The sequence below is a fragment of the Mustela nivalis genome (genome assembly GCF_964662115.1).
Source record: "Mustela nivalis genome assembly, chromosome: 13".
Classification (NCBI taxonomy): Eukaryota; Metazoa; Chordata; class Mammalia; order Carnivora; family Mustelidae; genus Mustela; species Mustela nivalis.
In genome coordinates this window covers 90,014,782-90,042,116 of record NC_139032.1, presented here as the reverse complement: position 1 = coordinate 90,042,116, position 27,335 = coordinate 90,014,782, and the positions used below count along the sequence as shown (strand labels likewise).

The 27,335-nt window shown below is 61.4% G+C and overlaps 2 protein-coding genes across 2 annotated transcripts; both read right to left on the bottom strand.

Moving 5' to 3' along the window:
* Positions 1–2,512: 2,512 nt before the first annotated feature.
* CEL (carboxyl ester lipase) lies at positions 2,513–10,322 on the bottom strand. The gene is made up of 11 exons (XM_082696111.1): positions 9,955–10,322; positions 7,973–8,123; positions 7,759–7,881; positions 7,401–7,598; positions 6,670–6,800; positions 6,399–6,506; positions 6,164–6,281; positions 4,842–5,028; positions 4,477–4,680; positions 3,366–3,563; positions 2,513–3,018 (listed from the first exon to the last, which is right to left on the bottom strand). Exons 1-11 carry the CDS (start codon positions 10,018–10,020, stop codon positions 2,604–2,606), a joined length of 1,899 nt encoding a protein of 632 aa, XP_082552237.1. The 5' UTR covers positions 10,021–10,322; the 3' UTR covers positions 2,513–2,603.
* A 1,766-nt stretch (positions 10,323–12,088) lies between these two features.
* On the bottom strand, positions 12,089–27,080 carry GTF3C5 (general transcription factor IIIC subunit 5). The gene is made up of 11 exons (XM_082696131.1): positions 26,586–27,080; positions 24,529–24,748; positions 23,116–23,314; positions 19,200–19,395; positions 17,953–18,057; positions 16,340–16,454; positions 15,774–15,854; positions 15,484–15,581; positions 14,393–14,475; positions 13,629–13,771; positions 12,089–12,757 (listed from the first exon to the last, which is right to left on the bottom strand). Exons 1-11 carry the CDS (start codon positions 26,745–26,747, stop codon positions 12,600–12,602), a joined length of 1,560 nt encoding a protein of 519 aa, XP_082552257.1. The 5' UTR covers positions 26,748–27,080; the 3' UTR covers positions 12,089–12,599.
* Between the last annotated feature and the right edge of the window lie 255 nt (positions 27,081–27,335).

The following is a 27,335-nucleotide window of genomic DNA, read 5'->3' as shown; positions in this document are numbered from 1 at the left end:
GGGTCAAAGAAGAAATCACGAAGGAGGTCGGAGAATAACTTGACACAAGTGGAAACAAAAACGCAACGTACTGTAAGTTTCGGGACACAGCGGAAGCAGGGCTAACAGCAGAATTTCTAGCAGCCGATGCCTATATTACAGAAGACGGAAGATTTGAAGTCAGTAACCGAACGGTAACACTTGAAGGAACTAGAAAAAGAACCACCAAAGCCGACAAACCTTTTAGCGAGACCGACCGAGGGGAAGTGTGGCGCGGGAATCTGCCGTGAAAGCGGGAACAATCAACTGCACAGAACAAGAGGGTTGTGAGGAAGTGCTGCGGTAACCGTATGACAGCGGTGACCGTGTGACACAGCGACACACGCTGGAAACGGCTCCAGCCGTCGGGAGGGCTGGCGTTGTGACGCGCCGCAACACGGATGGACCTTGGAAACACGGCGGTCCCACTTCAGGTATATCTAGAAATATCTAGAGCAGGCCAACTGAGGGGCACAGAAAGTAGAAGAGACTACCAGGTGGGGGAGGGGAGAAGGGAGAACGGGGTTTTATTGATTAATGGGTACAAAGTTTCTGTCGGGGGTGACGACAAAGTTCTGGAACTTGGTATGTGATGTTTGCACAACAGTGCTAATGGCACTAATGTCACTGAATCGTGTCTTAGAAGTAGTTAAATTGGCATGTTTTATGTTGTATATATTTTATGCTGTTTTTTTTTTTTTATTTGACAGAGAGAGATCACAAGCAGGCAGAGAGGCAGGCAGAGAGAGGAAGGGAAGCAGGTCCCTGCTGAGCAGAGAGCCCCGACGTGGGGCTCGATCCCAGGACCCCGGGATCATGACCTTAGCCGAAGGCAGAGGCTTAACCCACTGAGCCACCCAGGCGCCCCTATGCTGGTTTTTTTTTTTTTTTAAGATTTTATTTATTTATTTGACAGACAGAGATCACAAGTAGGCGGAGAGACAGGCAGACAGAGAGGAAGGGAAGCAGGCTCCCTGCTGAGCAGAGAGCCCGATGTGGGGTTTGATCCCAGGACCCTGGGATCATGACCTGAGCCAAAGGCAGAGGCTTTAACCCACTGAGCCACCCGGGCGCCCCTGCCTTATGAGTTTCTTAATATGCTCTTTTCTCTTGCTTACTTATTGTAAGAAGATAAGGTATAATACAAACACAAAGTATGCGTTAATCGTTGGTGCTACCTATGAGGCTTCTAGTCAACAGTAGGGGTGTTAGCTGTTACATTTTTGGGGAGTCAAACATTATATGTGGATTTCTGATGGTGGAGGTGGGGGTCGGCTCGCCCAACCCCCATGCTGTTCAGGGACCAGCTGTATTTTCAACCTCATGCTCTGGCTATGGGCTGTAAAAAGGTAAAAGCCCGAGGAATTGTGGGATGACCCGACAGCGGCAGGTGTCCCCCAGGCCCGCAGACATCCAGCAAGGCTGCCTTAACCAGAGAGGCCTTTTCCGTGCAGCCTAGGGGGGAATCCCCTCTTCACCCCCGAGAGCCCTCGACTAAGCCAGGAAGCCCAGCATAGCCACGGCGGTCCCATGCCAGCCTGATTGTACCCTCCATCTTGGGGGGACGGGTTTGCCCCCTGTGCAGCTGTGCTGCATGGCGGCCGCAGGGCTCAGTTCCCCAGACCTCAGTCTTCCATCTGTGGCTAGAGAGGAAGAGTGTGCTGGCTGCCTCGAGGGGGCTGCTGTCTCCAGCCCCACCCCCACCGCCAGGCAGAGCCGCTTGGGACTCCAGAATCTACTCTCCTTTGAGCCCTCAGCACGGCCTCACAGAGTCGAAAGAATGGGTGAGGGGTGGGGAAGACACCCCCCACCATCGTTTCGAGCACTAACTTTGGAGTTTCATGATCCGAGGTGTATGACCCCCTCTTGGTGTCCCCGACCCCTCACTGTGGCCATGGTGACCTCAGGCTGCTTAAGTTCGCCACCCAGTGAAGGATGCCCAGACTCCCAGATGTGGGAATGACCCTGACCCTGACCTCCGCCTCCCGCCCCCAACTCTGCCAGAGCCACCCAATGGCCAATCCTCTTGCAACTTTTGCTTCTGACCTTCCAGTAGGAAGCTCTGTTCTCTCTTCAACTTGCATCCAGCTAGAAGCAGAGTCCATTCTTCCTCCCAGGCCAGGTGCCCAGACCCCAGTTAGAACACGGAGGTCCCTGCCGAGCCCCAGAGGAGCTGGTGCTGCCGGACCTCACCGGTCCAGGGGAGGCAACAGCCCCCAGAGCCCAGGTCCTCTCACCTGTGGCCACTGCCCACCATGACCCCCGGGGAAGCAGCAGCCCAGGGTGGGGGACCCACACCTGCAGCCCGGTCCTGCTCGGACACTTCACGTCTTCAAACCTGTCTCCTCCCCTCTAGCGGGAGGGTCGTTCTCCAGATTTCCTGGAGCTTGAAGACTGACGGACCCCAGGGTAAGGCCACCAGCCCAGCGTCTGGGCCTGAGCCTGAGAGCCCCGCTTCCTCCAGCTGGGGCCTTGGGAGCAAAGGAAGATGCCAGACAGACAGATGAAGCTTTATTCGGGAGGAGCTCTGGAGGGGAGGTGGGCTCCCCGGGGTCACACCCTATGGCTTCTTAGGGCTGAGGACATTAGAAGCCGATGACTACAGGCATCTGAGCTCCCTCAGAGTCCCCAGAGGGGGGTGCCGGGGCAGCCTCCGAATCCCCAGAGGGGGGAGCAGGGGCGGCCTCAGAGTCCCCGTTGGGGGGAGCGGGGGCGGCCTCAGAGTCCCCGTTGGGGGGAGCGGGGGCGGCCTCAGAGTCCCCAGAGGGGGGAGCAGGGGCGGCCTCAGAGTCCCCCGAGGGGGGCGCGGGGACGGCCCCATTTCCGCTCACTGTGGGCAGGGCCTCGTAGGTCAAGGTCCAGTAGCGCAGGTAGCTGGCCCTCAGGTGCTGCTTCATGGAGTGGCTGTCCATCTTCTTGGTGATCTCCAGGTAGTTGCCACTTTCTATGCTGTAGGGATCCCAGTGCGTGGGCACAGCCGAGTGTCCTATGTTGGGGTCCCTGCAGGCAGGAAAAAGGCTGGGTGGGGGTGGGGACTTACAGGAGGCTGGAGACCTGTGTTCCTAGCCCACCTGGGCCCTGGCTTGCCTGGACAGCACCTCCCCGCCCCCGCTCTGCACCGCCCTTACCTTCGGGGCCCCTCGCAGTCTGGCGCCTTGGCACTGGCTGGGGACGTGGAGCCCCAGGCCGTACTGATCCCAGGGCCCCGGGCAGTACCCCAGCCTCACAGACAGACAGAGGTACCGAGGTTGGAGGAGCTTATGTGGAAGTGAGGGAACAGAGACTAGAACCCAGGCCCTCAGGGCCAGGTGGCAGGGGCTCTGGGCTCAGCCTCACTGCTGCCTTACCCAGTTCTGGCAAAGTTGGTCCAGTAGGCAATCATGGTCTTGGAGACTGTCCTGTCTTGGGTCCGGTAGCCTAGGGGGGTGGCGAAGGGCTTCCCAAAGACATACTGGAGGTCATCTGCGTGGTCAGCCCCCACCCATTTGGGGTAGGTGGGCATCCGAGAGGGGTGGGAGAACATGTAGGTGTAGGTTTTGGCGCTCCTGAGGAGGGAAGGGAGAGCACCCCCGTTGGCAAGGTGCTCACCTGGGGCCACCCAGCGCAGGGGTGGGCTCCGGAGGGAGCCATGGGGGGAGCAGGGAAGGGTCTGGGGAATTCCCACAAGCCTCATGAAGAAGCTGGGATGCTGACACTTGGGAAAGGGAAAGCCGTGGGCCAAAGCCACAGATTCGGGGCATCTACGATTTCAGTTGTGTTGATAATTCACCTCCACAAAACCCACTAAGGCAGCTTTCTCCTGATATTCAGTATCAAGAAAGATCTTTTTTGCCCTGCAAGTGAATTTGTATCTTAATTTAATTGAACAAGCTATATACCCTCAGATGTTTCCCTTTTTGCCTTGACTGACAGGAAGCTCAGAGCTACATTTACTGCTTAGCTGCTGCGAAACTTTCTCTAGATGCCGGGTATATTGTCTTCTTACTTTTTAAACATTCTTAACTTTTGTTTAATTTCATTGGCTATTATCATATAGAGATTTTTAATGTGGTCCCAGGCCAAAGTTATTTTGAAAGTAGGTCAAGTTGAAACCCACAACAGAGACCATCATCATCCAGGGTTCTTTCCTTCCATGCAGCACGAGGGGAAGGTCGACCAGCTCAAGAACTTTTCAGTGGGAGGGACTGTGGAGTGAGAGAGGGCACTGGGTGCCGGGCTGGCCAGAGGATCGCGGGGGGGTTGCAAAGCCCCCCTGAGGCTGGGAGGTAGGGAGGGGCCCTCTCAGGTCTCGTCAGGCCTGGACAAAGCAGGTGGCACAGGCCCAGGTGGGGACCCAAGCCCGGCTTTCCCAGGCCTCGAAGACACCCATGAACCACCCTCCCAAGAGGCCTGAGGGCTCCAGTGCTCCATCCCAGGTGGGTGGTCCTCCCCAGGGGGCCTCCCCGCCCAGGTCCTCACTTGGCATTGGCTCTGTGCTGGGCCACGGCAATCTCGGTGGGCACCAGGAAGAGGATGTCAGTCTCCAAGTCCACCACGGTCTTCTTCTTGGTCTCTTGGGATGCGTCGAGGGCCCAGGGCTCAGTGTAGATGTCAAAGGTGGTGTTGGCACCCCTAAGCCCCTTGGTGATGGTGAGCCCGCTGACGAGCTTGTAGAAGTCCTCTCTGCAGGGACCATGCCAGCATTGGCCCCTCTACCCAGTGCCAGTGGGAGGGTATCTGCACCCCCACCCAGCAGAGGGCCACAGGAGGCCCCCCCAACCCGGGTCTGACCTTTGTCAGCCACCCCTGGGCACTGCCCCCCAGGCCCCGCACCCACTGCTTACTCCGTGACCTCCTGGTTGTTCTTGTTGATGGCGGGCACGTCGATGCCGGCAAAGATGTGGCCGTCCATGTTGTTGGTGCCCGCTATGTAGTCAATGTCGGCCGTGTTGGCGTACAGGTTGACGGGGTCATTGGGGATGAAGTCTCCGTCGACGACAGGGAGGAAGCCCAGATAGTGCAGCATGGGATCTGGGTGGGAGAGAGGCGGGCTCTGACACGTCCTGTACCCAGACTCGACCCCGGCCCGACCTCCTGCCTCCTCTGATCCAGACCCGGCTTCTCCAGCCTCAGCACCGCCGACATTAAGGGCGGGATAATCCGAGGCCCAGCGCCTTGCAGGATGTGCAGCCGCATCCCTCAACCCGCGGGATGCCTGTGGCACCCCTTCTGCAGTCGTGACAGCCAAAACTGTCTCCCAACACGGTCATGCGTGCCCTGGAGCAGAACTGCCCGCCCGGGCAGAACACCACCGGTCTAGAGCCCAAGGCTGTCCTCCCTCAGCCTCTGGGAGGAAGATGGGGAAGGGATTGAGACGACCGATGATGAAAGAGGCTCACCCCCTCTCGGGGCTGGGTTCCAGCGTGTGCGCCAGAAACTGCGAGGTCCTCATTGTCCTGCAGACCCCCTGAGCTGGCCCCAAAAGGACTGCAGAGCTGGCTCAGGGCACGTGGAGGCAGCGGCCTTCAGGAGGCCCAGGCCGGCTGCTTTTCCTCCCAGTGCACGCCAGAGGGAACGACTGGTTGGCAGGTGGGGCCACGTGTTTGCTTTGCATCCGCTTTGCTCAGAACACTGTTGGTTAATTGGCATCAGGTCAAGACGCAAATGATGGGGTCTCTTAGCATGGGAAGGGTGAGCAAGGGCTAATCCCAGCCCACTGGGCTGTCGGGGTCCCCGGCGTTCGGGCCCAGAGGAGCAGAGCTGGGAGGACCAGAGGCTCCTGTGGTTGCTTGGTGGGTGTGTGTAGACTGCACGAGTGGCAGGGAGAACAAATGACCGTCTAGGACAAAGCCTCTTGGTTTTGGGTCCATGAGTCTCCCTAAAATTGTCCCCAAATGACTGCGGATGTGTGCCTCGTCAGGGGGCGGAGCCCATGTGATCATCTGCTTCTCAAAGGGTCATGACCCACTGGGGTACAGAGGAAGAATGTCTCCGCTCCTTACAGCCGGCCGACTGAGCCTGCGAGGGTGCTGGGGCAGCACGCTGCCGCGGGAGGCCAGCCGTCGCGGCCGGGTCAGCCTCACAGCCGGCGGCCCCTCTCTCCTCCAGGAGCATGGCCGTCGCCGACCCCGAGCCCCCCGGGCCCCGCCCAGCAGCCTCCACTCACACTCCATGCCGGCCAGGGGCATCTTGTAGGCCAGCGTCAGTGCGCGGGGGTCGGTAACCTTCAGACACTTGGCCATCCTGGCGGTATCGTCCAAGGGGCAGCCCACCTTCTCAGCGATCTGGAGTTGGGAGTAGGCAGGGGGGTGAGGCCAATGCCCTGGGCAGAGGGTGCTGCAGTCCAGGACAGAGTGGAAAGGAGGGAGGCCCCTCCCCTGCCCACCACAGCTCCGCCTTACCCTTTTGGCCCAGAAGAGGGGGTTCTTCTGGATGGCCCACGGGCACAGGGCCACGCCACTCTGGCTGATGGCTCGGCGGATGAGGCCCTTGTTGTAGGGAGAGAGGGTCTGCAGCACACACAGGTCCCGTCACCAAGGCCTCACGCCACCTGCCCACCCCAGGCTCAGCCAAGGACACCCCACGCATCAGTTCCAGGCCCTCTCCTCCCTGCCCCCAGTGGCTCCCTCCCACACCCTCCGGGGCAGGTCCCACCTCCGGGGGCCCCCAGACCTGTAGAGAAACGCTGGCGCCTCCAGCTGACTCCCCAAAGATAGTGATGTTGTCGGGGTCCCCCCCAAAGGCTGCGATGTTCCTCTTCACCCAAGCGATGGCCATGTGCTGATCCCGAAGGCCAAAGTTACCTGGGGGCAGCGTGGGAGAGGGGCCTCCGTCAGGGACCTGTGGCCGGGTCTGGGGGTGCCAGGGCCTGGCCCACACGGGGTGCACAGTGCGTGTGTGCGGGCTGAGAATGTTCTCGACTGCACACAGACCCTGGCTGAGCCCCTAGACGTTGAATGGTGGGTCTCCTGGAGGCTGGCCGGTGGGCTGCTGGGGCAGGTGTGGGGCTCAGGCTGGGGACGGGGCGGGGGAGCCAGAGGAGCTGCCGCTCTTCTCCCTCCCTCCCTCCCACAGCCACCCTTGTCTGTCTGGCTGTCCTGCAGCTCCTGGGTTGCCCCGGCAAAGTCTCTCCCTGGGCTCCCTGCACCTGCTCCCCAGGCCTCTGGGTCCCTGTCTGTCTGTCTGTCCGTCTGGCAGCCTTTCGCTCCAGCAGCCAAGGGGCTCCTGCCTCTCACAGCACCTCTCCAACTCCCTGGCTCCGCAAATGGGATTCTGGGCCTTTCTAGGCGGACGGGTGGCAGCTGCTCGAGCACGTTGGGCGCTGAGGCGCGCCCCCGCCGAGCTCACAGTCACGGGGCGGCGCACTCGGTCCCCCACCGCGCTGCCCAGGACAGCTGGCGGACCTGGCAGGTTGGCGTCCCCGGTGCTGAGGAAGCCCAGGGGCCCGACGCGGTAGTTGAAGGTGACCACAATGACGTTGCCTCGCGTGGCGATCTCCTCCCCATCATACAGGTAGTTGCTGAGAAAGTTGGCCCCGTGGCCGGATCCCATGAGGAACGCGCCTCCGTAGATCCAGATCATGACGGGCAGGTTCCGGGAGACTAAGGCAGAGCAAGGCAGGCCGGGTCACCCCAGATGCCGGCCCCCGCCCCAGGCTCCCTCCACACCATGTCGATCGCAGGGAAGTTCGGCTCCAGAGCCCCCCAGACACGAGGGCAGGGCTCGGGGGCCACCTGTGGGGTGCGGGGAGGGTGAACCCACCTTCCTTCTTGCCCTGGGGGACCCAGATGTTGAGGTAGAGGCAGTCCTCTGCCCCGTAGGTGTTGTCCTGGGTGATGGTGGCCTGCAGGCACCGCTTCTTGAAGTCCTTGGCCTTCAGGGTTCCTGCGGACGGCCCGTGGGACAGGTGTGAGGATGGCAGCCGCCCCACGGCCCCCCCAGGCGCATGGCCTCACCAGCCCCTGCCCTCTCCCACCTTGCCAGCCGGGGTGCCGCTGGGGGTTCTCCAGGGCCTTTGGGGGTGCAGCAAAGGGGATGCCCTTGAAGATGTCCACATAGTCGCCAAAGAGGCCAAGCTTCTTGTTGACACCTTCCACGAAACCTCCTTCCGTGTACACTGCGCCCAGCTGGGGGTAGAGGCCGAGGCTCAGGCAGGCCCCAGGGGGTGTCCCGAATGGGGGTGGGCGGCGTCCTGAACAGGCCCCAGGGCGCCCAGATGCTCCCCAGAGACCGCTTCCGGCCACTTGCCTCATTGCTAGAGGCACAGCTTTCTGCATTGGTCCTGGACCCTGAGGGTGTCCCGCTCCCTGAATCTTGGGGGAAGTTGGGTCAACCAGTGTGTTCCCACTCCAGGGAGCCTTCTGGGTAGGCCAGGGCAGGTGGGGTAGAGGTCTGGATCTCGGAGAAGGCCATCTAGCTGTGACCATGAGGCTGTTAGCGCATCTATAAGATAGGTGGCGGCAATCTCCCTCACGGCCCATGTGCTTCCCTTGTGTCCCCTGCCCCTCACCGTGTCCAGCTGGTCTCTAGTCAGTGGCCTGGTGCCAACTCCTCACAGCCCCTGTGCTCAGTGCCGAGAAAGCCCTCACCTCCCCCGAGGCCATCAGAATCCCTGCTGTGCAGCCAGTCCTGACTCCGAGCTGGCCCCACGTGGCCAATGCCACCCATCTTCAGGAGGGTTCTGGGGGCTGGTGCGCATCTACCCTTTGTCCCGGAAGGGAACTGAGGCCTGCCTGCTTGAAGTCACCCTGTGGGAGAGCCAGGCTCTCATCCCCTGCTAGAGCTGCCTCCCCATCTGTCTGGTCCCGTGGCGGGGATCTGCTTCCTGGCTCTCACCTGTGCTAGGTTCAAGAGGGCCAAGGACAGGGAAGCCCCCGACCCCTCGGCCCTGCTGGGGTCTCAGCACCCTGTAAGGTGGGGGCTAACAGGGGAGGGGGTTGGCTGGAATTGGAGAGGAGGCCGGAGCAACTCTGGCCACGTGCCTCAAGGGGGCAAGGCACAGGTGTGCTCCCCCAGCCCCACCCCATCTCTCCCCGCTGGGGAGGAGCAGCCTGGTTTCAGGCCTCCAGGCATCTTTTCTGACAGGCTTCCCGGCTGCTGGGATGGGGCAGCAGGCCAGGTCACTGCCTGGGGACTGGGAAGTCATGTCTCAGAACGGAGACTGGCCTGAGGGCCCTGGATGGGGGCAAGGAGGGGACGGGGACACTGGCTGCTGGAACAGCGGGAAGCAATCCTGGCCCTTTCTGCCCTCAGAGAAGCCCCCCCGCCGAAGACAGTGACCTCTTGGGGCCAGCACCTAAACCTCCGGGGCCAAGGGGCAGGCCCCAGGGCAGCTGGAGGAGAGTGGACACCACCCGGCCACGTGTCTGTGGGGTTTGGAGCCTGAAGCCCTCTCCCCGCCGTTCCGCAGACTGCGGCCGATGGCGTACCCGCCCCGGGTGGCCTCCTGACTCTCCAGCGAGCAGCTGGGGACCACTCTCTTGGGACCTGGAGGTTAGGTTGGGAGCCACTCTGGGGTTCCAGGTTTCTGCTCAGCCACTGGTGGCTGTGTGAGCTTGGGGGACAGCTCGTCTTCTCTGGCCCCTTCTATGAAGAGGGACATCAACCCCTCTGGAAAGAGCCAGGGGGGTGTTGGGTCCCCAGACTCAGCAAATAAAGACTGAGGACTCCCAGTTGCCTTTGAATGTCAGGTAAACTGACATTTTGTTTTTAGTGTGAGTATACCCCAATACTGCATAGAACATACCCTGAAATCCAGATTTAATTTGGCATGCTGTACCCAGTAATGGGAACATACACAGAACATGTAGTGCCCAGGAAATGCCATTTTGACCATCGGGTTCTGTTTTCGGGTTGGCTCTCCCTGCCCATGACGCTGCCCGTCCTCCCTCCGCGGTGCCGCCCCACTCCCAGGTCTCAGTGAGAGGCCGGTGGCCCCTCTGCCGGGCCCTCGCTTACCTTGGCCGCGCTCACGGTTGCCCAGCAGCAGGTGAGGCCCAAGACGACCAGCCCCAGGTGACCCATGGTGTGTGCCAGCCCGTGTGCAGCCTTCCCTCCGGCCCACGGGTATTTATGGGGTTGGAGCCGGCCAGGACTCTGAGTTGGCAACTGCCCGCAGAGGGCCCCTTTTTCCTCCTCCTACTCAGCCCCTTCCTCCAGCCTGGCCACACTCCAGGCCATGCACCTGGGGCCAGGTAATAGCCAGTTTCCAGCTACCTCGGGCTGGGCCAAGGTCACGCAGCAGGCCATGCCCGTGCGCACACACACATGCGCAAACACGGTGTGGGAACAGGCGATCTTTCCCAGGGCTGGCTGCCCCCGTGGCCCTGGTGCCACAATGCACCTGTGTGGCTTACTGCCCACCTGGGAGCCGAGGCAGATGGCACAGGGCACAAGGTCGCCAGGCTGTTGGCTGCCTGGGTGAACAGCGTCGTGACCCGGCTCACTGATCTACAGGCACTTGGTTGCGCCCTCAGAGAAAGGGGCATGTTTGGTCTCCGTGGCCTGCCTGCCACCCATCCCCAGCTCAACAGCGGGAGCTTGGAGGGAACTGGGCATGGGACTTCTAGGACACAGATGGCTGGGTGCCACTCGTCAACCAGTGTGGTTGCCCCTCGTTATCAAGGGCCCGCTGGGTGTGCAGTCTGAGCCAGGGGTGGGGACCCCCAGCAGCACAGGGGATCGGAGTGCTAGGATGGAAGACAGGCTCAGGCGGAAAAGGCAAAGGCGGAAGTGGGGCTCCAGCCCAACCCTGAGGGCTTCCTTAAAGAAAAGGAAAAACCAGGCTTTTTGGCCACAAAAATGGGCCACAGCACGACCCTGGGGCAAAGCCAAGCAGAGACAGAGACCAACCAACAGAGAGAAGGGACAGAGATGGGGGTGGGGGAGAGAGAGAGAGAAAACTGAGCACAGAAGTAAGGGCGACAGCAAAAGCGGCCAGTTCCCTGTGGCTGTGCAGAACTCTGGTCACCAGGGACTACTTATGAGAAAAGGCAGGCCACCAAGGACAAGACCTGTGATGGGGCCTTGGAGTTCGGCTGCCCCCGGGGTCACAGCTCACTGAGGATGCCCAGGCCCTACTGCACGACCCACCTCCAGGGAGGCGGGTGCATTCACGAGCCAGGGGACAGAGGAGCCCCATCAGGCCGATAGCCCTGCTGCTTGGGCCCGGGCAGGCCCTCTGCTGCCCGGAAGCCAGTGCCGTGGACAAGGCCATGGCCCCACGGCTATTGTGTCTGCTGCCACCAAGCCTGCCCTCCAGATCCCAACGGTTTGGGACAGAGTGGACGAGAGGCTTGAGAAAGGAGGGGAGGGCGGGGAGCGCTGGGCGACTGCGGGGGAGGGGAGGGGGGAAGGAGGCGTTAGTTAAGCTAGAAGGGGCTGTGCAGGCTGGGCTGGGGCTCGTGCGCTTATGGCTGCGTGGTGGGAGGACAAGCGGGGCGAGAACCTGAGGCCCCCGTCCCACCCCAGGACGGGGATTTGTTAACTCACACCTTCTGTCCAGCTTTTCCAATTCTAAGAACCTGCTCTACAGGAAGTTATTCTGAATATGGGGGAGGGGACCCCTCCTGGTCCCCAGCAGCAGGGAGTGGGGCCACGGGGCGCTCTGCAAGGCAGGTGGCCAGGACCAGCCACTACAGGCCAACTGTGAGCCACGGGGGCTCCTGATTTGTCCCGAGGGCTCCCCTGGAGCCTGGGCAGCAGACGGGCTTGCCTGAGGCATTGGACTTTAGAATGTGACTTAGGGACCTGTCACAATAGGTAGAAGGGGGTGACCGGGCTCATCTCTGGCCCAGGCTGCTCTGCAGGCCCGTGGCACAGCCGCCCCCCGGCGTGGGTGGGAGTGCTCCCCAGGGAGAGCCAGCTCCGTCCCCCAAGAACCCTCCACTACCTCCGGTTTCACACCAAGGAGCAGAGATGCAACACGGTCTGTGTCCCCAGGACTACTCAAGAACACGTCTGGAGCAGTAAGGGCTGAGCTCGCAGCTGCAGGACCATCTGGGGCCTGGAATCTGGGGTGCTCCCAGCTGCTCCCCGCCAACCTGCAAGAGGAAACTGTCCCGTGGCTCCGACCCCCACAGCGAGACACTGCTTTCTCCTTGGAACATGTATTTTTAAGGACAACTCCAGCTGGGTCCCCAATGAATGGGATCCAAAACCAAGGACAGCCCTGGCCCATCTGTGACCACGGAGCAGCTTTCTTGCTGGTGACCAGCCATCAACCCCGAGGCAAGGCCGTCCCCCTCCCCTGGCCACATCACCCCCTCCAGCTTCTGCTGTTCTCCGCCAGAGAGAGGTGCCGGGCACTGGCTCAGCCTGCTGGATGCTGGGCTGGCTCCTGACTGCTAAAGCCAGGTCACACCCTCTGGGGATGTCCCCAAGCACCTGGGGCCAGAGCGCAGCCCTGTGCAGCTGGTGTCACGGGCACACGGGCAGGACCAGGGTCAGTTGTACCCAGCCCGAGACCCCAGCTTTCCTCTGGCGGGGGCGGCTCGCAGGGCCGCTCCGGTTACCGTGGGCAGCACTGGGGAGCCACGGCTTGTCCCGGCTCTGTCGCCAGTCTCGTGTGATCAGGGACACCCAGCCTTGGGAGCAGGGCTGTGTCACACGTAGTCCAGAATCTCTGTCTCCATCTCGTTGTCACTGCCATCGGATGGCTTGAAGTCCTCCTCCTCCTCCTCTTCGTCCTCCTCGTCATCCCCAGACTCGTACGTCAGGGGCTCTTTCCCCCTGTCGGCCTTGGCCGGGCTGGAGAAGAGAGCTGGGGCCGGAAGACAAGGCCGTGTGTGTCCCAGTACAGGCTTCCTGGGTGGCCCCCAGACCAGCTACTGCTGGCCTCAGCCCGAGAGAGGTGCCAGACAGCCGCACGTCCAGACCAGCCATCAGGCTGCTGGAGGCCTGTTTACAATGACGGCTGTCTGGGCGCAGGCCCCGGAGCAGCTGCCGGGGAAGTACAGAGGGCCAGGGCCTGGCACTCCACAGTGTAACAAGCACTTCAGGGCACCACGGAAGCCAACAGCTTAGAAAACCACGTCCCCAGAGGCTGGGTGGCTTCATGGGTCCGAGGGACCCCGAGAGTGTGCAGGAGTGCTGTGAGTTTTTTTCTGGGAAAGGGTCCAGAGCCTCAAGCAGAGATCTCAGACAGGGCCGTGCCCCAAACAAGGCTGGGAGTCCCTACACCCGTCAGCGCCGGGGAGGCCGGCGGGGTCTGGAATCTGGGGCTGCTCTCGCTCACATGCCCCCGCCTCATCAGACCCGCAGACCAGCAAGTGCTCCCTACTCCCCACATCCCAGCAGCAGCCAGGGTCGCTGGTCCCCCACGCCTGCCCCCCTGCTCTCCTGGTGCAAGGAGATAGGCAGGACGCACCCCCGATGGCTGGAAGAGGTGGCGGGGGGCGTCCGGGCACACAGCGGTGGTTTCAGCCCGACTCTAGCCCTGCCCTCCGGGCCCGTCTCCTGCCTTGAGCCCCCTGGGCTGAGCAGCCTGACTCCCTTCCAGGGAGAGGCGGGCAGCCTGGCGGATGCAGCTTCCGGTGGGATGACTCCACTGGGGTGTAATTTACTGGGAAACGGGGCCCGTAGGGATCCTTGCCCTGTCCCAGCGCAGGGCTCCCTGCACCCTGAGCGCTCACCAGGCCTCTTGGAGCGGATGGTCTGCCGGATCATGAGGGACATCGTGTCCCTCAAGTCATCGCTGGTCTTGGGAAGGCACCAGCCATCACGCTCCGTGCAGCAGGTCTCGGCCCCGTCGTTGCGGTGAATAATCCTCTGTAGCCTGGGGGTAGAGACTCGGTGTTTGGGGGAGCTCCGCCGACGGGGGCGCCAGGGTCCGGCAGAGGCGGGCCAGCGCTGGGAATGGCCGCACACAGACGGCCGTGCAGAGGGCTGAGCGTGGCGCTGAGAAGCACCCACGTGGGGAGCACCCACGGAAGCCGGCTGCGCCCAGCTGAGGTCCCGACCAATGTGGGCCGCGCCCCCAAGCTGCACACTTCGGAGGAACATGTGTACTTTCGTGCAGAACCCCAGGCTCTCACCGGAGTCTGCCGCGTCTAACGTGCTCCCGTCTCCTCCTATCCCAGTGCCCCCCGCCCCCCCTTTTAAACATGACTGAGAACAGCTGGCTGGAGGTCGCAAGGGCTCTGGGGACGGCCCGGGGAGGGCACAGGAACAGTGTCCCGAGCCTTCACATGCGTGATGGAGGAGGGGTCCCCAGCTCTCTGCCCAGGGGTGCAGCCCAGGCGGATCCCAGAAACTGCTCCTGTGGGCCACGAGGCTGACGGAGGCGGCCCAGCTCCTGCTGCCCCGGCAGGGCTTCCCGCGGAGGCTGACGCCCAGCAGAAGAGGGGCAGGGAAGGCCTCGGTCCCGAGCGCCACCGTCCCCACCCTCAGTACGTACTCGTCCACGTTCAAGTCACACAACTGGTAGAACATCTGTCGATAAGGCGGCAAGGCCCCCTCCCGGAAGATGTAGACCGAGTCCTGGGGAGAGGACAGGGGGACGAGACGGTGCGTCAGAGCTCAGAGCTCTCCCTGGCCGGTCCGCGCCTGGCAGGCCTGACTCCCCCCTCCGCCAACACCCCGGATTCAGGCCGTGTGGACAGGCCAGGGACCAGGACCCGGCATCCAGAGGCTCTGACGCCCTTGGCCCGGGGCCATGAGCCACGTGTGTGGCCAGCCACGTGCTAGGGTGTAGACTGTCATGCCTGCTTTGCGAGCCTTCGACAGTCCGCCCTCATTCCTCACCACCTCCTACCAACTGGGCCCCACATGGTGCCCGCTGAGAAGCAGGGTTTACTGAGTGTCCATTTTCTAGAAACAGGGACGGTGGCCTGAACGACACAGCCTGAGGAGCAGGACAGCTATTGAGGCCAAGACACGGCAGCCTCATGAGAAGAGGACGCGGTCGGCGCCTGTCTCCACGCTGCCCCTCCCGCGTCAGCTGCACGTGCCTCCCCGCAAACAACCCCCCAGCGGGAAGCCGGGTTAGGGACAGAGCCTAAGGGGGTGGGAGGCCCACAACAGACTCCGGCCTTCGAGTGTGCTGAGGAGCCCATGAGGCTGTGAGGGTCCCAGGCTCTTGGCTGCCGGTACCCCACTCCACCCACAGTGCAGGGCCAGGCGGTCTGCTATGGCTCTGCGCGCACGCACACACCCCACTCGGCCCATCCGGGCGGCGGCCACAGGTTCACAAAAGGCAGCCACGTGCAGTTGCTGGGGTCACCCATCCCTCTCTGCGACACACCCAGATGGTCCTGAATGGCCACAGGGCTGGGTGGTTTGCACCAAGCCCTTGGCGCGCTTCCCAAGGCAGTCCTGGAAGGCACCAGTGGGCAGAGCTGCCTGTCCAACCCCTTCCTGGTGGCCCTTAGGGACTCTGGGAGCGGGAGTGCGCCCGGCCTGCACGAGGGAAGTGCCTCCTCCCCACGGTCCACGGCGCCCTTAAGCAGGTGGGCTGCTGCTCCCCTCTGGGGCCCCAGGGGCACCCACCTTGAGCTTGTACTTGTTGGAGGTCGCTTTCCGTGTGCCGGGTGTCCCCGACGGACCCAGGCCCTGCTTCAGGTCATGCATAGTGACGAGCTGGCTGGCTGTGAGGGGACAGCAGTACTTGGGAATAAAGGGGACATTTCTCCCCACCCCTCCCTGGCGTGCTGGTCAGCAGCACCCTGGGGCAGCCCCTTGGGACCCCCTCCCCCACCGGCCCAGAGGCCCATCTTCCTCAGTGTCTCTCAGCGTGAGGGCAAACCAGCCCAGGGCCACCGGCGAGCAGAGGCACTCACGCATCTTTTTGACGGTGATGGGAAGGCTGTAGTTGTAGGTGCTGCGCTTGGCCTTGACGGGCATGTCACTCGGGGCGTAACCTGCAGACCAGGAAAGGCGTGAGTGATGGGAGCAAGTGGGCGCAGAGGCCCTCCGGGCAAACAGAACTGGCTTTGTGCCACTGGCGCACCAGGGGTTCACTAGGGCCGGCTTCTGAGAAAGGAACGCCAGGCACCCACGCACCAGGTACCAGCAGCCACTACTCCAGCGCCAGCCACGTGGGACCGTGAGCAGCGGCTCACTGCAGGCCCGGGGGCTGGATGCTTACCAGGCGCCTGGCCCCCACCGCAGGAGCCAGCAGCAGCGAGAATAACCAAGTGGATGAACAGCGGGTCAGTAGCTCGAGGGCCAGTGGTGGAGCCAGGACCCTCACTTCTACGCTATTCTACAAAGATTTCACCAAGAAGCAAAGGTTTTTTTTTTTTTTAATCTTCCCCACGTGGATCACCCCCACGAGAGAGAACGCTAGCGGAAAAAGATAGTAAGAGAGAGAGAGACAGCAAGGCAAGGTTTTAGTTATTTTTACCGTATTTCATTCCACAACGGATTCGGAAATCAAGGACTTGATAAATCTTGGCATCTGGGTTTTTTCGGGGATCATACCCGTATCGAATCCAGAGGCTTCTCCAGGGGCCTGTTATCTGGAGACAGAAGGTGGAAGGGTGAAGTGGGGCGAGGCCCGTCCCTGGCTGGCTCAGGGATGCAGGCCCGGGGTGGGGCAGCTCAACGCCCGAGACCTGGGGACAGCTCTGGAGCCCCCAGCCAGCCTCTGCCGTGTATGGCTCTGTCACTTTGGGCTGGTCACTTGGCCTTTCTGAGCCTTGGTCTTCCTGTTGGAGGTGTCAGGAGCCCCTTTTCCCATCGCTTCTCTTTTTTTCTTTTTTAAAAGATTTTATTTATTTATTAGACAGACAGAGATCACAAGTAGGCAGAGAGGCAGGCAGAGAGAGAGGAGGAAGCAGGCTCCCTGCCGAGCAAGGAGCCCGATGTGGGACTCGATCCCAGGACCCTGAGATCATGACCTGAGCCGAAGGCAGCGGCTTAACCCACTGAGCCACCCAGGCGCCCCTCCCATCGCTTCTCTGAGGATTACATGAGAAGATGCCCCGGAGCCTTTCCCACGCCACCTGGCACACATTATGTGCCCAGGGAGTGTTTCCGCCATGCCAACGGGCATACACCTGAGGTCCCTATGTCCAGAAAGCTGATGCTAAAAGACAGACAGCAGCTCTCTGAAGTCTGGAGGCAAGAGCCTTCCTTCTGCCCCACCTGTCATCACGTCCTGGTCACATCTCAGCCTTGCCTCCCCAGGGCCCCATGTGGGGACGCCTAGTAAGGGAGAGTGCTTTCCTCCGGCGCCTCTGGGAACCTCGGTAACAACACCTCACCCCCAGGGCCTCCTGGACTGAGCCAAAGGCTGATCTGCCCCTCCCACCCCCACTGAGCCCAGGCAGAATGAGCCAAGGCTGGTGGCCCTGTGGTTAGGGGACCTGGGCTCTGCAACTAGGCTGGGGATCCCAAGTGCCTCTGTCACGTGCTGGCTCGAGGACCTCGGCACAAGTCACCTCTCTGAGCCCTGGCTCTGCCTCAGAGGCAAGAAGGGAATCCCGCTGCCACCCCCCAGGAAAAGGGATAGAATACATACCTCTAAAGGGAATGTAATAATATGACCATCTGGTCCTTAGAATGTTCTCAATACAAGATCACTTAAAAACGTACAATCCCTGGGGCGCCTGGGTGGCTCAGGGAGTTAAAGCCTCTGCTTTCAGCTCAGGTCATGATCCCAGCGTCCTGGGATCAAGCCCCACATCGGGCTCTCTGCTCAGCGAGGAGCCGGCTTCCCGCCCCCCCCCCCGCCACCTGCCTCTCTGCCTATTTGTGATCTCTGTCAAATAAATAAAATCTTTTAAATAAAACGTATAATCCCTTTATTTAAAAATTATAACTACTCTTTAATCCTAAAATCATCCAGTATGGGTAGCATCACTGGGAGGCCATGGAGGGCCTCCCTGGGGCTGTAACAAGCCACCGGGATGGCGGGGGTGTTGCTGGGACAGGGCCACCCGTTCTTGCTGAAGCTCCTAGAGGTCCTATCAGCGATCAGGGTGACTCTGGTGGGAACCAAGGTGAGGCACTCACCATGTAATAGGCCATGAAGGGCAGCAAGACCTTGAGCTTGTCAGGATGGATGCTGATATTGGCCTTGACGGCATTTCGTGACCAGACGGGACGGATTTCAAACAGCTGGGGGTCAAGGCAGAGACTGAAATGAGCACCAGGAGCTTCCTGCCCGCCTGGCTCAGGCTCTCCAGAGTGGTCTGGTCCCCAGCAGAGCCTTTGGGAGGTGAGCTGGTGGAGAGCAGGGGCTGACCAGGCAAGGAGCAGCCTCCAGGAGCCCCTGCACTCACTCACGGGTCCCTGGCTTTGGAAGCGGGGACCACACACCCAGCCTGGGTCAGGTGTGGCTGCAGGGCCTGGGTGTTCTGGAACGACCACGAAAGACATGGCCTCTGTCCTCACGCAGCTCACAGGATAGTGGGGGAGGCAGATGACCGAAGGAGCCAGAGCAGGGCAAAGATGGGGACATGCCAGAGTTCTGGGACCCCGAACCCCAGCCTGGAGGGTGGAGCCTCAGTTGGGACGTCGTGAAGCTGAAGGGGACGGCCTGGCCCACGGGAGGACTGCAGAAGCCAGTGTGGCTGGGGGATGGGGGCCGGGAGGCCTGGCTGGGGACTGGGCTGTGCCTGGAGGACCAGCAGGGCCCTCGGAGAGCCGCCCCCCACGGCTCCCCTCCAGGGACCAGTAAGGCTGGAAACCGGTCAGGTGTCCACAATCTCTTTAAGAAACAAACCCCCAAGGAAGAGCCCGCTTCAGCAAGGGCAGAGGGGAGCCTCTGTCAGCAGCAACGTGGCCTCCGTGAGAACCTGCTGTTCACGCCTGGGCGGGCCTGAGCAACAGAGGCCCGGCAGCTCCTCCGGGGGCCTGCCAGCCTAGGGGGCAGGGGGAGGCAGGTGGAAGGCCCCTCGGCCCCCTCCAGCACTAACGGGGGTGAAGCCGCAGGGGGCCCCCAGCAGGTGCTCCATCTGGTTTCCTGCCAGCACGGATGGGTAAAGGAAAGCTTCCTGAACCCCAGAGCTGCACCGGAAGTCGCGAGCAGGCAGGGCACTGACTGCTTGCACCCCTCAAGGACCTCTCCAGAACTCTGAGAAGTACTTGAAGTATTTTCAACCTTGGGAATGTAGGGCTTATGTTGGCATGGCTCGGAGATGTGACATCTGGAGACGACATGTTCCCATGTGCCCATGACCCGGTTATACACAGTCAGCACAGCCCCGGGCAACACGGGGGAAGGGCCTGCGGGAACAGAGGCGGTCCGTGGGGCTCACCCTCCGCAGCTCCTCCTCCACCTTGCGGTCCGTGGGGTTGGTGGAGATCCTCCTCCACGTCTGGACGGCGGCCTCCAGCGGCTGTGTGGGCACCTCGTCCTCCTCAAAGTTGACAAAGATGGCGTTGTGGGGGCGCCGGGCCCTGCTCAGGCCGATGAGGTTCTCGCCTGAGACGGGGGGGTTGTTGTAGCCTTCCCTGGGGCGGAGAGAGCTGGGGTGGGCTGGGGCACCTCCAAGGGGACCCCAGACACGGGCCTGCTGGACCAAGCAGGGAGCCCACCTGCGGGTGCCAGTCCCTGGAGTCTGGGCTACGGGTTGGGGGGGAACCTCAGCACCTCTGCCGACGGCTGGGCAGGAACGGGGCAGCGACCATGCCCACAGCTCACAGAGGTCTTGGGGCCTGCAGCTTGGAAACCGGGCAGCGGTGTGGGGCAGGTAGCCGAAAGCGGTGAGGCTGCTGCTCTCACAGCCGCACCGAGACCCGCGCGCACCAGACAGAACCGTGTGGCACGAGCAGGGAGGGCTGGCGAGGCGCAGCCAGAGGGCACACTGGGTCAGCTGTCCAGCAACACAGACGACATATACGGACTCCCCTGATTTACTTGCTTAACCCTCAAGACAACCTTCCGAGGAAGAAACCCATTTCCTACAAAGTAACCGACAGCAGCTAGAAACCTCCCTAGGGTCAGAGCTCGTAAAGACAAGAGCTGGGAGCCCGGGTCCCGCTACCCTCTGGGTGGTTGGCATCTGAACTACAGCTGGGTGAAGGGAGGCTGAAGGTCATTACTGAACGGCACCGGCCTACAGCACAGGGGTCAGGAGGGAGGGTTCTAGAGGCCGCTGTGCTCAGGCCGCTCTGTTGGCGCCAGGCCAGGATGCCCAGGGGGTCAGCTCATTAAGGCAGATGTCGGGGGGCCTGGGTCACTCAGTCGGGTGGGCATCTGCCTTTGGCTCAGGTCATGATCTTGGGGATCGAGCCCTACATCACACTCTCCTCTCAGGGGGGAGTCTTTTTCTCCCTCTGACCCTCCTCCAGCCCGTCCTCTCTCTCTCAAGTAAGTCAATAAAAAATCTTTAAAAAAAAAAAGTCTGGTCGTCAGAAACGTCAAGCCTGTCCCGAAGCAGGAAGACACAGTCTCACGAAGCCCCACAACCCACCGTGAGCGCCAACGACTCCCACGCGGCCGATTTCATCCCATCCGTACCCCACTCCAAACCCACGAAATTATTGGGAAAAACACTTTTTCACTTTTTAAAAAAGGGTCCTTTACAAGATGTATTTATTTCAGTGGGGGATGCCAGCGAGAGAGGGTGAGACAGTCTTAAGCAGACTCCGTGCTAGTGAGGAGCCGGACATGGGGCTCCGTCTCACAACCGGAGGTCATGACCTGCGCTGAAACCAAGCGTCAGGTGCTCACCCAACTGAGTCACCCAGGTGCCCCGAAATACATTTTAAAGCATGTCCTGGACTCCTACGCTCCCATTCAGGTGATTATCACCTTTTATTTATTTTATTCTATTTTTTTTGAAGGGGGAGAGGCAGAGGGCATGGGAGAGAGAGAATCTTAAGCTGGCTCCACACCCATCTTGAACCCAAAGTGGGGCTTGATCTCGTGACCTTGAGATCATGACCGGAGCCGAAATCAAGAGTCGGATGCCCAACCGACTGAGCCACCCAAGTGCACCCAGGTGATTACTACCTTTTAAATTTGTTTCCATTCTACCTTAATTTTCTACACAAGTAAAAACCATCTGCGTATTTATAAGGAACACACTGGAAAATAAAATTACAAAGATGAGAGCAAGTCTGTGCCTTTTCTGTAAAGTGACTGTTAGAAACCACCGCCAAAAATGTGTAATATGACCCTGACTTCAAAGACATCCCCCAAGACCCTGAACACCCCTAAGAGAGAAGGCCCTAGCAGCTCACTCCCGCTGGTGGGCTGCCTGCTGGGCCCCGGTCACCACAGGGAAAGGGCTCCTTGGGCCGCCTCACCGGGTCCCCCACTGACTTGCTCAAGGAGGAGGGACCCTGCGGGCCAGCCTCCCAGCCTCTCCTCTGCCCAGGGTCCTGCAGGAAGCTCAACTTCCCTGGACCCCAGGAGGGGCCAACAAGGCTGCAGCCCGGCCACCCCCCACCAGCCCTGGTGTACCCCAGAAGGCCAGCAGAGCAGAAAAATCAATAGTGGCCCTGGGAAAAAACGCAGGTTCTTTCCATTTGCTGGAACATCGATAAACCACGTGGAGAGGGAAAAAGGGCCTGTGGTCCAAGGGCAGCCGGCCTTCCTCCCCTGTGCCTTCCCCAGAGGACTGGGAGCAGCTGCCTACGCGTCCCACAGGACAGACAGGTGACTCAACGGCCAGAGCCCATGCCAGGGCCCAGCAGCGCAGCGGTGTCTAGTCTCCCTTGTGTATTCTGTGTCTGTTTCAGGCTCTGAAGGGAAATGCTTGTGGGGGAAGTAATCAAAGCGTTTCAGAAATATGCAAATCGTCTCTCCTATGCCTAAAACTCCCGAGCCGAGGACCACACAAGCGGAAAAACCCGTCACCCCTCCTGGAGGATTTCAGCTGGGAGAGGTGTGGCCTGACCCTCTGTGCTTACACCGTTGTTATTTTCTGCCCCTGGAACCACCACTTGCTCCTGTGGGCAGAAAGGGCGGGGGATTCAAGAGACCTGAGTCTTGTGAATGGAAGCTGCCGGGAGGCCTGCTTCTGGCTGGGGACACTGGGGAACGACTGGCACCGGGAGGCGCGGGGGACGCCGGTACTCTCGCCTGTCCCGGCAAGAGCGCGGCAGGTTTGCCCGACAGCACAAGGCCTTCCACGTGGGAGGCGCCCAGACTGATTTCTCGAGGACATGCTGGGAAGCTGGGGCCTGGCAGGGGCGGCAAGTGCGGGACGGGGGCCAACCGCAGAAGCTGGGGCCGCAGCTGGAGTGTTCGCTCTGCTTTGGGCTGTGCTTGGAACTCTCCGTGTTTTTTAAGGGAAGACAACAATGCACTTTCTCCTTAGGATCACATCTAAGGCCCTCACCATGGTCTGTGTGACCTTCACCCCTACCACTCTCCCAGACTCCCTCTGCAACCACTCCTTCACAGACACCAGTCCCCTGGTCTGGAATGTTCTCCCCAGATCTTCACCGGCCTGGATACGTCATCACTCAGGTCTGTTTCAGATGTCAGCCCCTCTGAGGGCCTCGAGGCCTCACCCACTCACTGCCCTTATGTCCTTTTATGTCCTCTAAGATGCGCATCTGGCCATGGGCCCATCGCTCACTCCTGGCTCACTTGCGCTCCAGCCAGCTCCCCACCCAGCCCAGCAGGGACCTCATCTGTCCTCTGCTGACCCAGGGCTCCACGCAGTGCCCCAGGCCATGAGCCTGGATCCGCACTGTTGATGAAAACATTTAGTGACAGAAGAGGACATCTCCTTCTCTCACCCCTCTACAGGTCACTGCTCTGGGCTCTGTCTTCCAGAATTTTCTAGGTTTCTACTGTCATGCCACAGTTTATTTTTGTAGCACAGGATGTGTTTCTACACCTGCCTTTTTCACAGAGCAAGGCACCCCGGCCAAATGCTACATCGGCCCACGAGCCTGCTCTCCCACATGCTGCATGGGGTTCCCTGGCCTGGAAGGGCTGAGCGTTCACTAGCCGCATCCCTACTCACGCACGCTCACTTGTTTACTCTATCAAACTTTGCCCGCCACTCACTGTTCCAAGTATTTCAACAGCGGAACACAAGTCTTCCAAGTCTTAAGGCGACATCCTTATTCCTTCTCCATGGTGTGGGAGCTCAGAGCAAGGTCTCTACGTCACCGGTTCGGCTGCCTCTGGGACCCAGGCCCCCTGACCACAGGGCCCTTGCTCTGAAACGTGATGTTGCAGCAGCCGGGGGGTAGAGTGGAGGGGCTTACCGGTGCTGCGTCTCTGGCCGATAGCAATAGTCCACTGGGGTGTCCAGCCGAGAGAAGATGGGTGGGGGGATGTAGAGCGGCAGCTCTTGGTGGAAGAAACTCTCCTTCTCGGGCTTGAGCATGAGCACCTTGTCGTACATGGACATGTGCCTGCCGCCCTCGTCCGTGTGCACCGCCAAGTACTGGAAGTCGGACATTCCTGGAAAGAGAGGCGGCCAGATGGCAGACACCCCACTACACCCTCCCAGGAACTGGCGGCTGCGGCGTCGACACCCACACGTTCTCCGAGGTACCTAGGGAGCCTTGGAGGTGGGAGCCAAAGCAGCACCCTCTGAAACACTTTGTGCACGCAACTCTGTGCACTTGGGAGTCTGCCGGCAGGGCTGGGGGTCGGAGAAGATGCGGTGCGAGAGGGTCTGGTCTAGGTCAGCACTTCCGGAAATGCAGAGTGCACACGACGCACCTGGGGCCCAGCTGAAGACTCTGGGACGCTGTGCCTCAGACAAGCCCCCAGGCCGGCCAGCGCTGCTGGCCGGGATGTGGACTAAGTGGCCGGGTGCCAGCTCAAACAGACGGATGAAAAACGCATCACGGGAAGAACTTGCCCCAGGAAGGACAGCCCTCGTTGGACAGCACCACATGCCACCAGCACGACTGACGTTCAGAATGCCCAGTGCAGGATCCCGGGTCCTGGTTCCATCCTTTTCCACCTCCCAGCCCCTCTTCTACATCCATGCTCTCCGCAGACTGTCAGAGAGCTGCAGCTGACACTGCATATTCCACTAAGGCTCCCTAGTGATCTGCCAAGCGCCTCCTGCGTGAACTGGCCCTTCACGAGGGCCTGAGGAACCCAGGCTCTCACACTACAGAGAAGAGCCGGAGGCTGAGGGCAGCTGAACGCCTGCCCAAACAAACTGGCTCTTTCTTACTCGCCCACCCCGCCCCGCCCCTTACCGCTCCTCACTGGGGCTCCCTGTGGGTAGCAAACTGACTGAGGTGGCCAAGAGTTCAAAGGAACACGAGGTCCCAGGGGGCTGAGATGATCTGGGAAGGCTTCAGAGAAAAGGCAAGACCAGTACAGTCAAGGCCTAGACACAGTTCTGAAACTGGAGACCTGCTAACCATTCTTATTTGGGCCCATATAACGGCCTTAAAAATTACGGGATTACTCAGAACACGAGCCTTTCTGGAGAATGCAGACGAGCAGCAGTGAGCCCACAATCCGCTGACGGCTGTGCATGGAGGGGGAAACGTGCGCCTCCTGGATGGGGCCTGGACTGTTCCACTCTGTTCACCCCCCGCCCCTCATTCCAGGGCACAGACTGGCCCCCTTCCCAGTGTGAGGACCCACAGAGCACCTACAGGATGTGGACACAGGTCCTAAAATAACCCCACACAGGAAGCTGCAGTTACCTTGAAACTTGTAAATGGTGGAGACGATGCCAAGTATCTCTATGTCAAACGGGGCCCCGGGGTGGGGCTCAGGCCCCAGCACCTCCCTCTGCCGCCTGGTCTTCCTTCTGACCCGGAGCAGCAGGCTGCTGGTACTAAAGCGGTTGGCACACACAGGGTGGCAGTAAGGGTCCTTGGGCCGGAAGTACAGCTCCAGCCTCTTGGTGGGGTCCGCATAGATCTGTGGCAAGGCAGAGGCAGAGCGAGGCAGTGAGCAGCTGAGTGACGGGCAGAGAGCTGCCCCTCGCTCAGTGAGAGCCCGATGGTGACCCAGACCACAAGGAGAGGGCCAGGGGGCGCAGGGTTCATTCTGAGCTCTGAATTCTCAAAAGACCCATTCTTCGAACCCAAGTATCTTCCTTTTTATCTGGTAGAGAAAATGAGGTTAGTCTCCCCTTCTTCTAAGAGGCTGGAGGCTGCAGACGGGGACAGCCAGCTAAGTAGAGCCCCCCCACCGCAAGGGCCCGTTCAGTGCAGGGAATCAAGTCTACCATGGAGGAACCGAGGCTGGCGGGGGTGGGGGTGGCTTGTCTTGACCTTCCTCCCCCAGATACTACCTGCCCCACACGGTCATGCTATCAGTCTCACAGGCAAACGTTCCCAGGTCCAAAGGAAATGAAATCAACCAGGAGGAAGCACTTTGGCTCTGCCTAGCTGTCACCTGTCCTTTCCGAGCCTTGTTCCTTCTCCCTTAAAACGAAGATACGAACAGCACCTGCTCACAGGACTGCAACAGCGACTAAACGAATTGCTGAACCACGGAACAGGCAACACGCTTAGTCTGGTGTCCAGCTCCTGGTGAACACTGTACGCGGGTCACCCACCCACGAGCGCTTGCCCGGCACAGGGCAGGAGGGACACAGTAAGGGTCAGCTCTGTGGCCACAAAAGCCCCAGCAATGCTCACTGGGCCAAGAGTATCCGCCTTCCAGCTTGCTGGTCCCCACCCAGCACTGATGCTGCCTGGTCCTTGGGAGGTGCTCGGGAACCCGGGGGGGGGGGGGGGTGCGGACGGACAGGTTAGGAGCCCCGACCTTCAGGAATCCCCTCTCACAGGACACGGATCAGTGAGACTGTGAGGCTGGGGACAGCCCCCGCTGGAGGCCGGCAAAGAAGCTGCACCCGCTGCACCCAAGGGGAGGGTCAGCGGCCGGTCTCTTCCAAAAGGCTCACACTGCAGCCGGCTACAGACACCTCTGGGGTTCGTGAGAGCGGGGGCCCTGGGTGTCACCGTGAAGTGAGTAAGCCAGGACGAAAGAACAACACGCGGCTAACCGGGCCCCTGTGGCGTCCGGTGCTGCACGCGGGTCCCCCCCATTCACGAAGCCGGAGGAAGCGCAGCGAGCGCAGACTTCGGGGGGAGACCCGCGCGAGCTCAGGCCCCCACCGCGCGCGCCGCAGTGTGTCTGACCCGACTCTTCCTCCCCGAGGATTCACCGGGAAAAGGGGCTCCGGGACCGAACCCGCTGGGCGGCCCGAGGGCCCCGTCACGCACCCGACGACTTCGGGAAGAAGGCACACGGCGGGAGCGCCCGCGGCAGGCCGGCCTCCGCCCTCCTGCAGGCCGCAGCCCCGGAGCCGCGCGGCCGGGACAGACCACGCGTGTGAAAACGTCATTCCACGCTGGAATCAGCCGGTCGGGGCGGCTCGGGCCACGCCACGGTCCCCGCGGTCCTGGGACGGGGCGCCCGCTGGGGCTCCCTGCCTCAATGCCCCGCGCCTGGGCCTCCGCGGTGAATGAAGCAGCGGCGGCCGGCGGGGCCCCGCACACGCGGACCGGACGGACAGGACCCCCCGCCCTCCCGCGCCTCCACCGCAGCCCGTTCCCGCGGCTCCTCAGGAAAAGGGTCCAGCCCCGCCTGCCGGACGCCGGTCCCCGCCCACCCGCCGCCCCGGCGCCCGCCCCGACTTCCGCTGCCGAGGAGCCCACCCGCCCCGGTGCTCCCGCCCCGCCGGCCGAGGTCGCGGACGCGGTCGCACCCGCCGTCCCGGCCACTCCCCCCCCGTCCCGCTTCTCACCCGGGAAACGCCCTCCTCGCCGCCCAGCGTCCGCAGCATCCTGGACACGTCGCGCACCACGCCTGGGTACTCCACGCACACCATGCGCCGCTCGCGCCGCAGCTCCACGGGGACCGCGACCCCCGGCCCCGCGTCGGCCGCCCCCATGGCCGTCGCCGCCATCCCTGCCCGTCTGGCCCGGCCCGCCGCGGTCCGCCCCTGCGCGCGCTCCGAGGGGCCTCGCCGCAATGGTTCCGCGGAAGAATCGTTCCGGGTCCCCTCGCCGCTCGAGTCTCTCTACATCCCAGGGCTCCGGCGGACGCGAGGCCTCTGAAAGCAAAGGCCAAGTCTAGACCCCCCAGGCTTCGGGGTGAAGGGTCGCCTGGCCCTCAATTTAGGGTTTAAAAAAAAGAGGGTATCCCCGAGGGGCGGGGCAAGGGCTTGTCGCCGCCAGCAACCCGCGAGGGACCCGGAGGACTGAGAGACGCCGCCCAACTTTCCATTTCAGCCAATGAAAACCCGAGGGCCGACCAAGCGACCGGGGGAAGCCTGCTTCCGCCCCTTCTCGCCCGCTCATCGATTTTAGCCAATGAGAAAGTAAAACTGGACCAGGTTCCCACCCCTTCCTATGTCTCCTTCCAATGAGGACTCGGGGGCGGGCTCGGAGCACACTTCCGGCCCGCCTTCCGGCGTGGGACCGTCGCGGCTCTGGGTAGCTTTCCGGCCGAAGTCGGCCGCGGGGTCTCCGTGGGTCTCTGACCTGCTCCTGGC

Excerpts from the sequence above, each read along its gene's own strand:
- CEL (XM_082696111.1), bottom strand. The coding sequence starts at position 10,020 with ATGGGTCACCTGGGGCTGGTCGTCTTGGGCCTCACCTGCTGCTGGGCA. Across the intron at positions 6,801-7,400 it reads CGGGGACGCCAACCTGCCAG|GTAACTTTGGCCTTCGGGAT; the intron begins GTCCGCCAGCTG and ends CGCTGCCCCCAG. Across the intron at positions 6,282-6,398 it reads CCCTCTTCTGGGCCAAAAGG|ATCGCTGAGAAGGTGGGCTG; the intron begins GTAAGGCGGAGC and ends TCCCAACTCCAG.
- GTF3C5 (XM_082696131.1), bottom strand. The coding sequence starts at position 26,747 with ATGGCGGCGACGGCCATGGGGGCGGCCGACGCGGGGCCGGGGGTCGCG. Across the intron at positions 23,315-24,528 it reads CACCATTTACAAGTTTCAAG|GAATGTCCGACTTCCAGTAC; the intron begins GTAACTGCAGCT and ends CTCTCTTTCCAG. Across the intron at positions 15,855-16,339 it reads CCGTTGTGGAATGAAATACG|GTTACGCCCCGAGTGACATG; the intron begins GTAAAAATAACT and ends CCTGGTCTGCAG.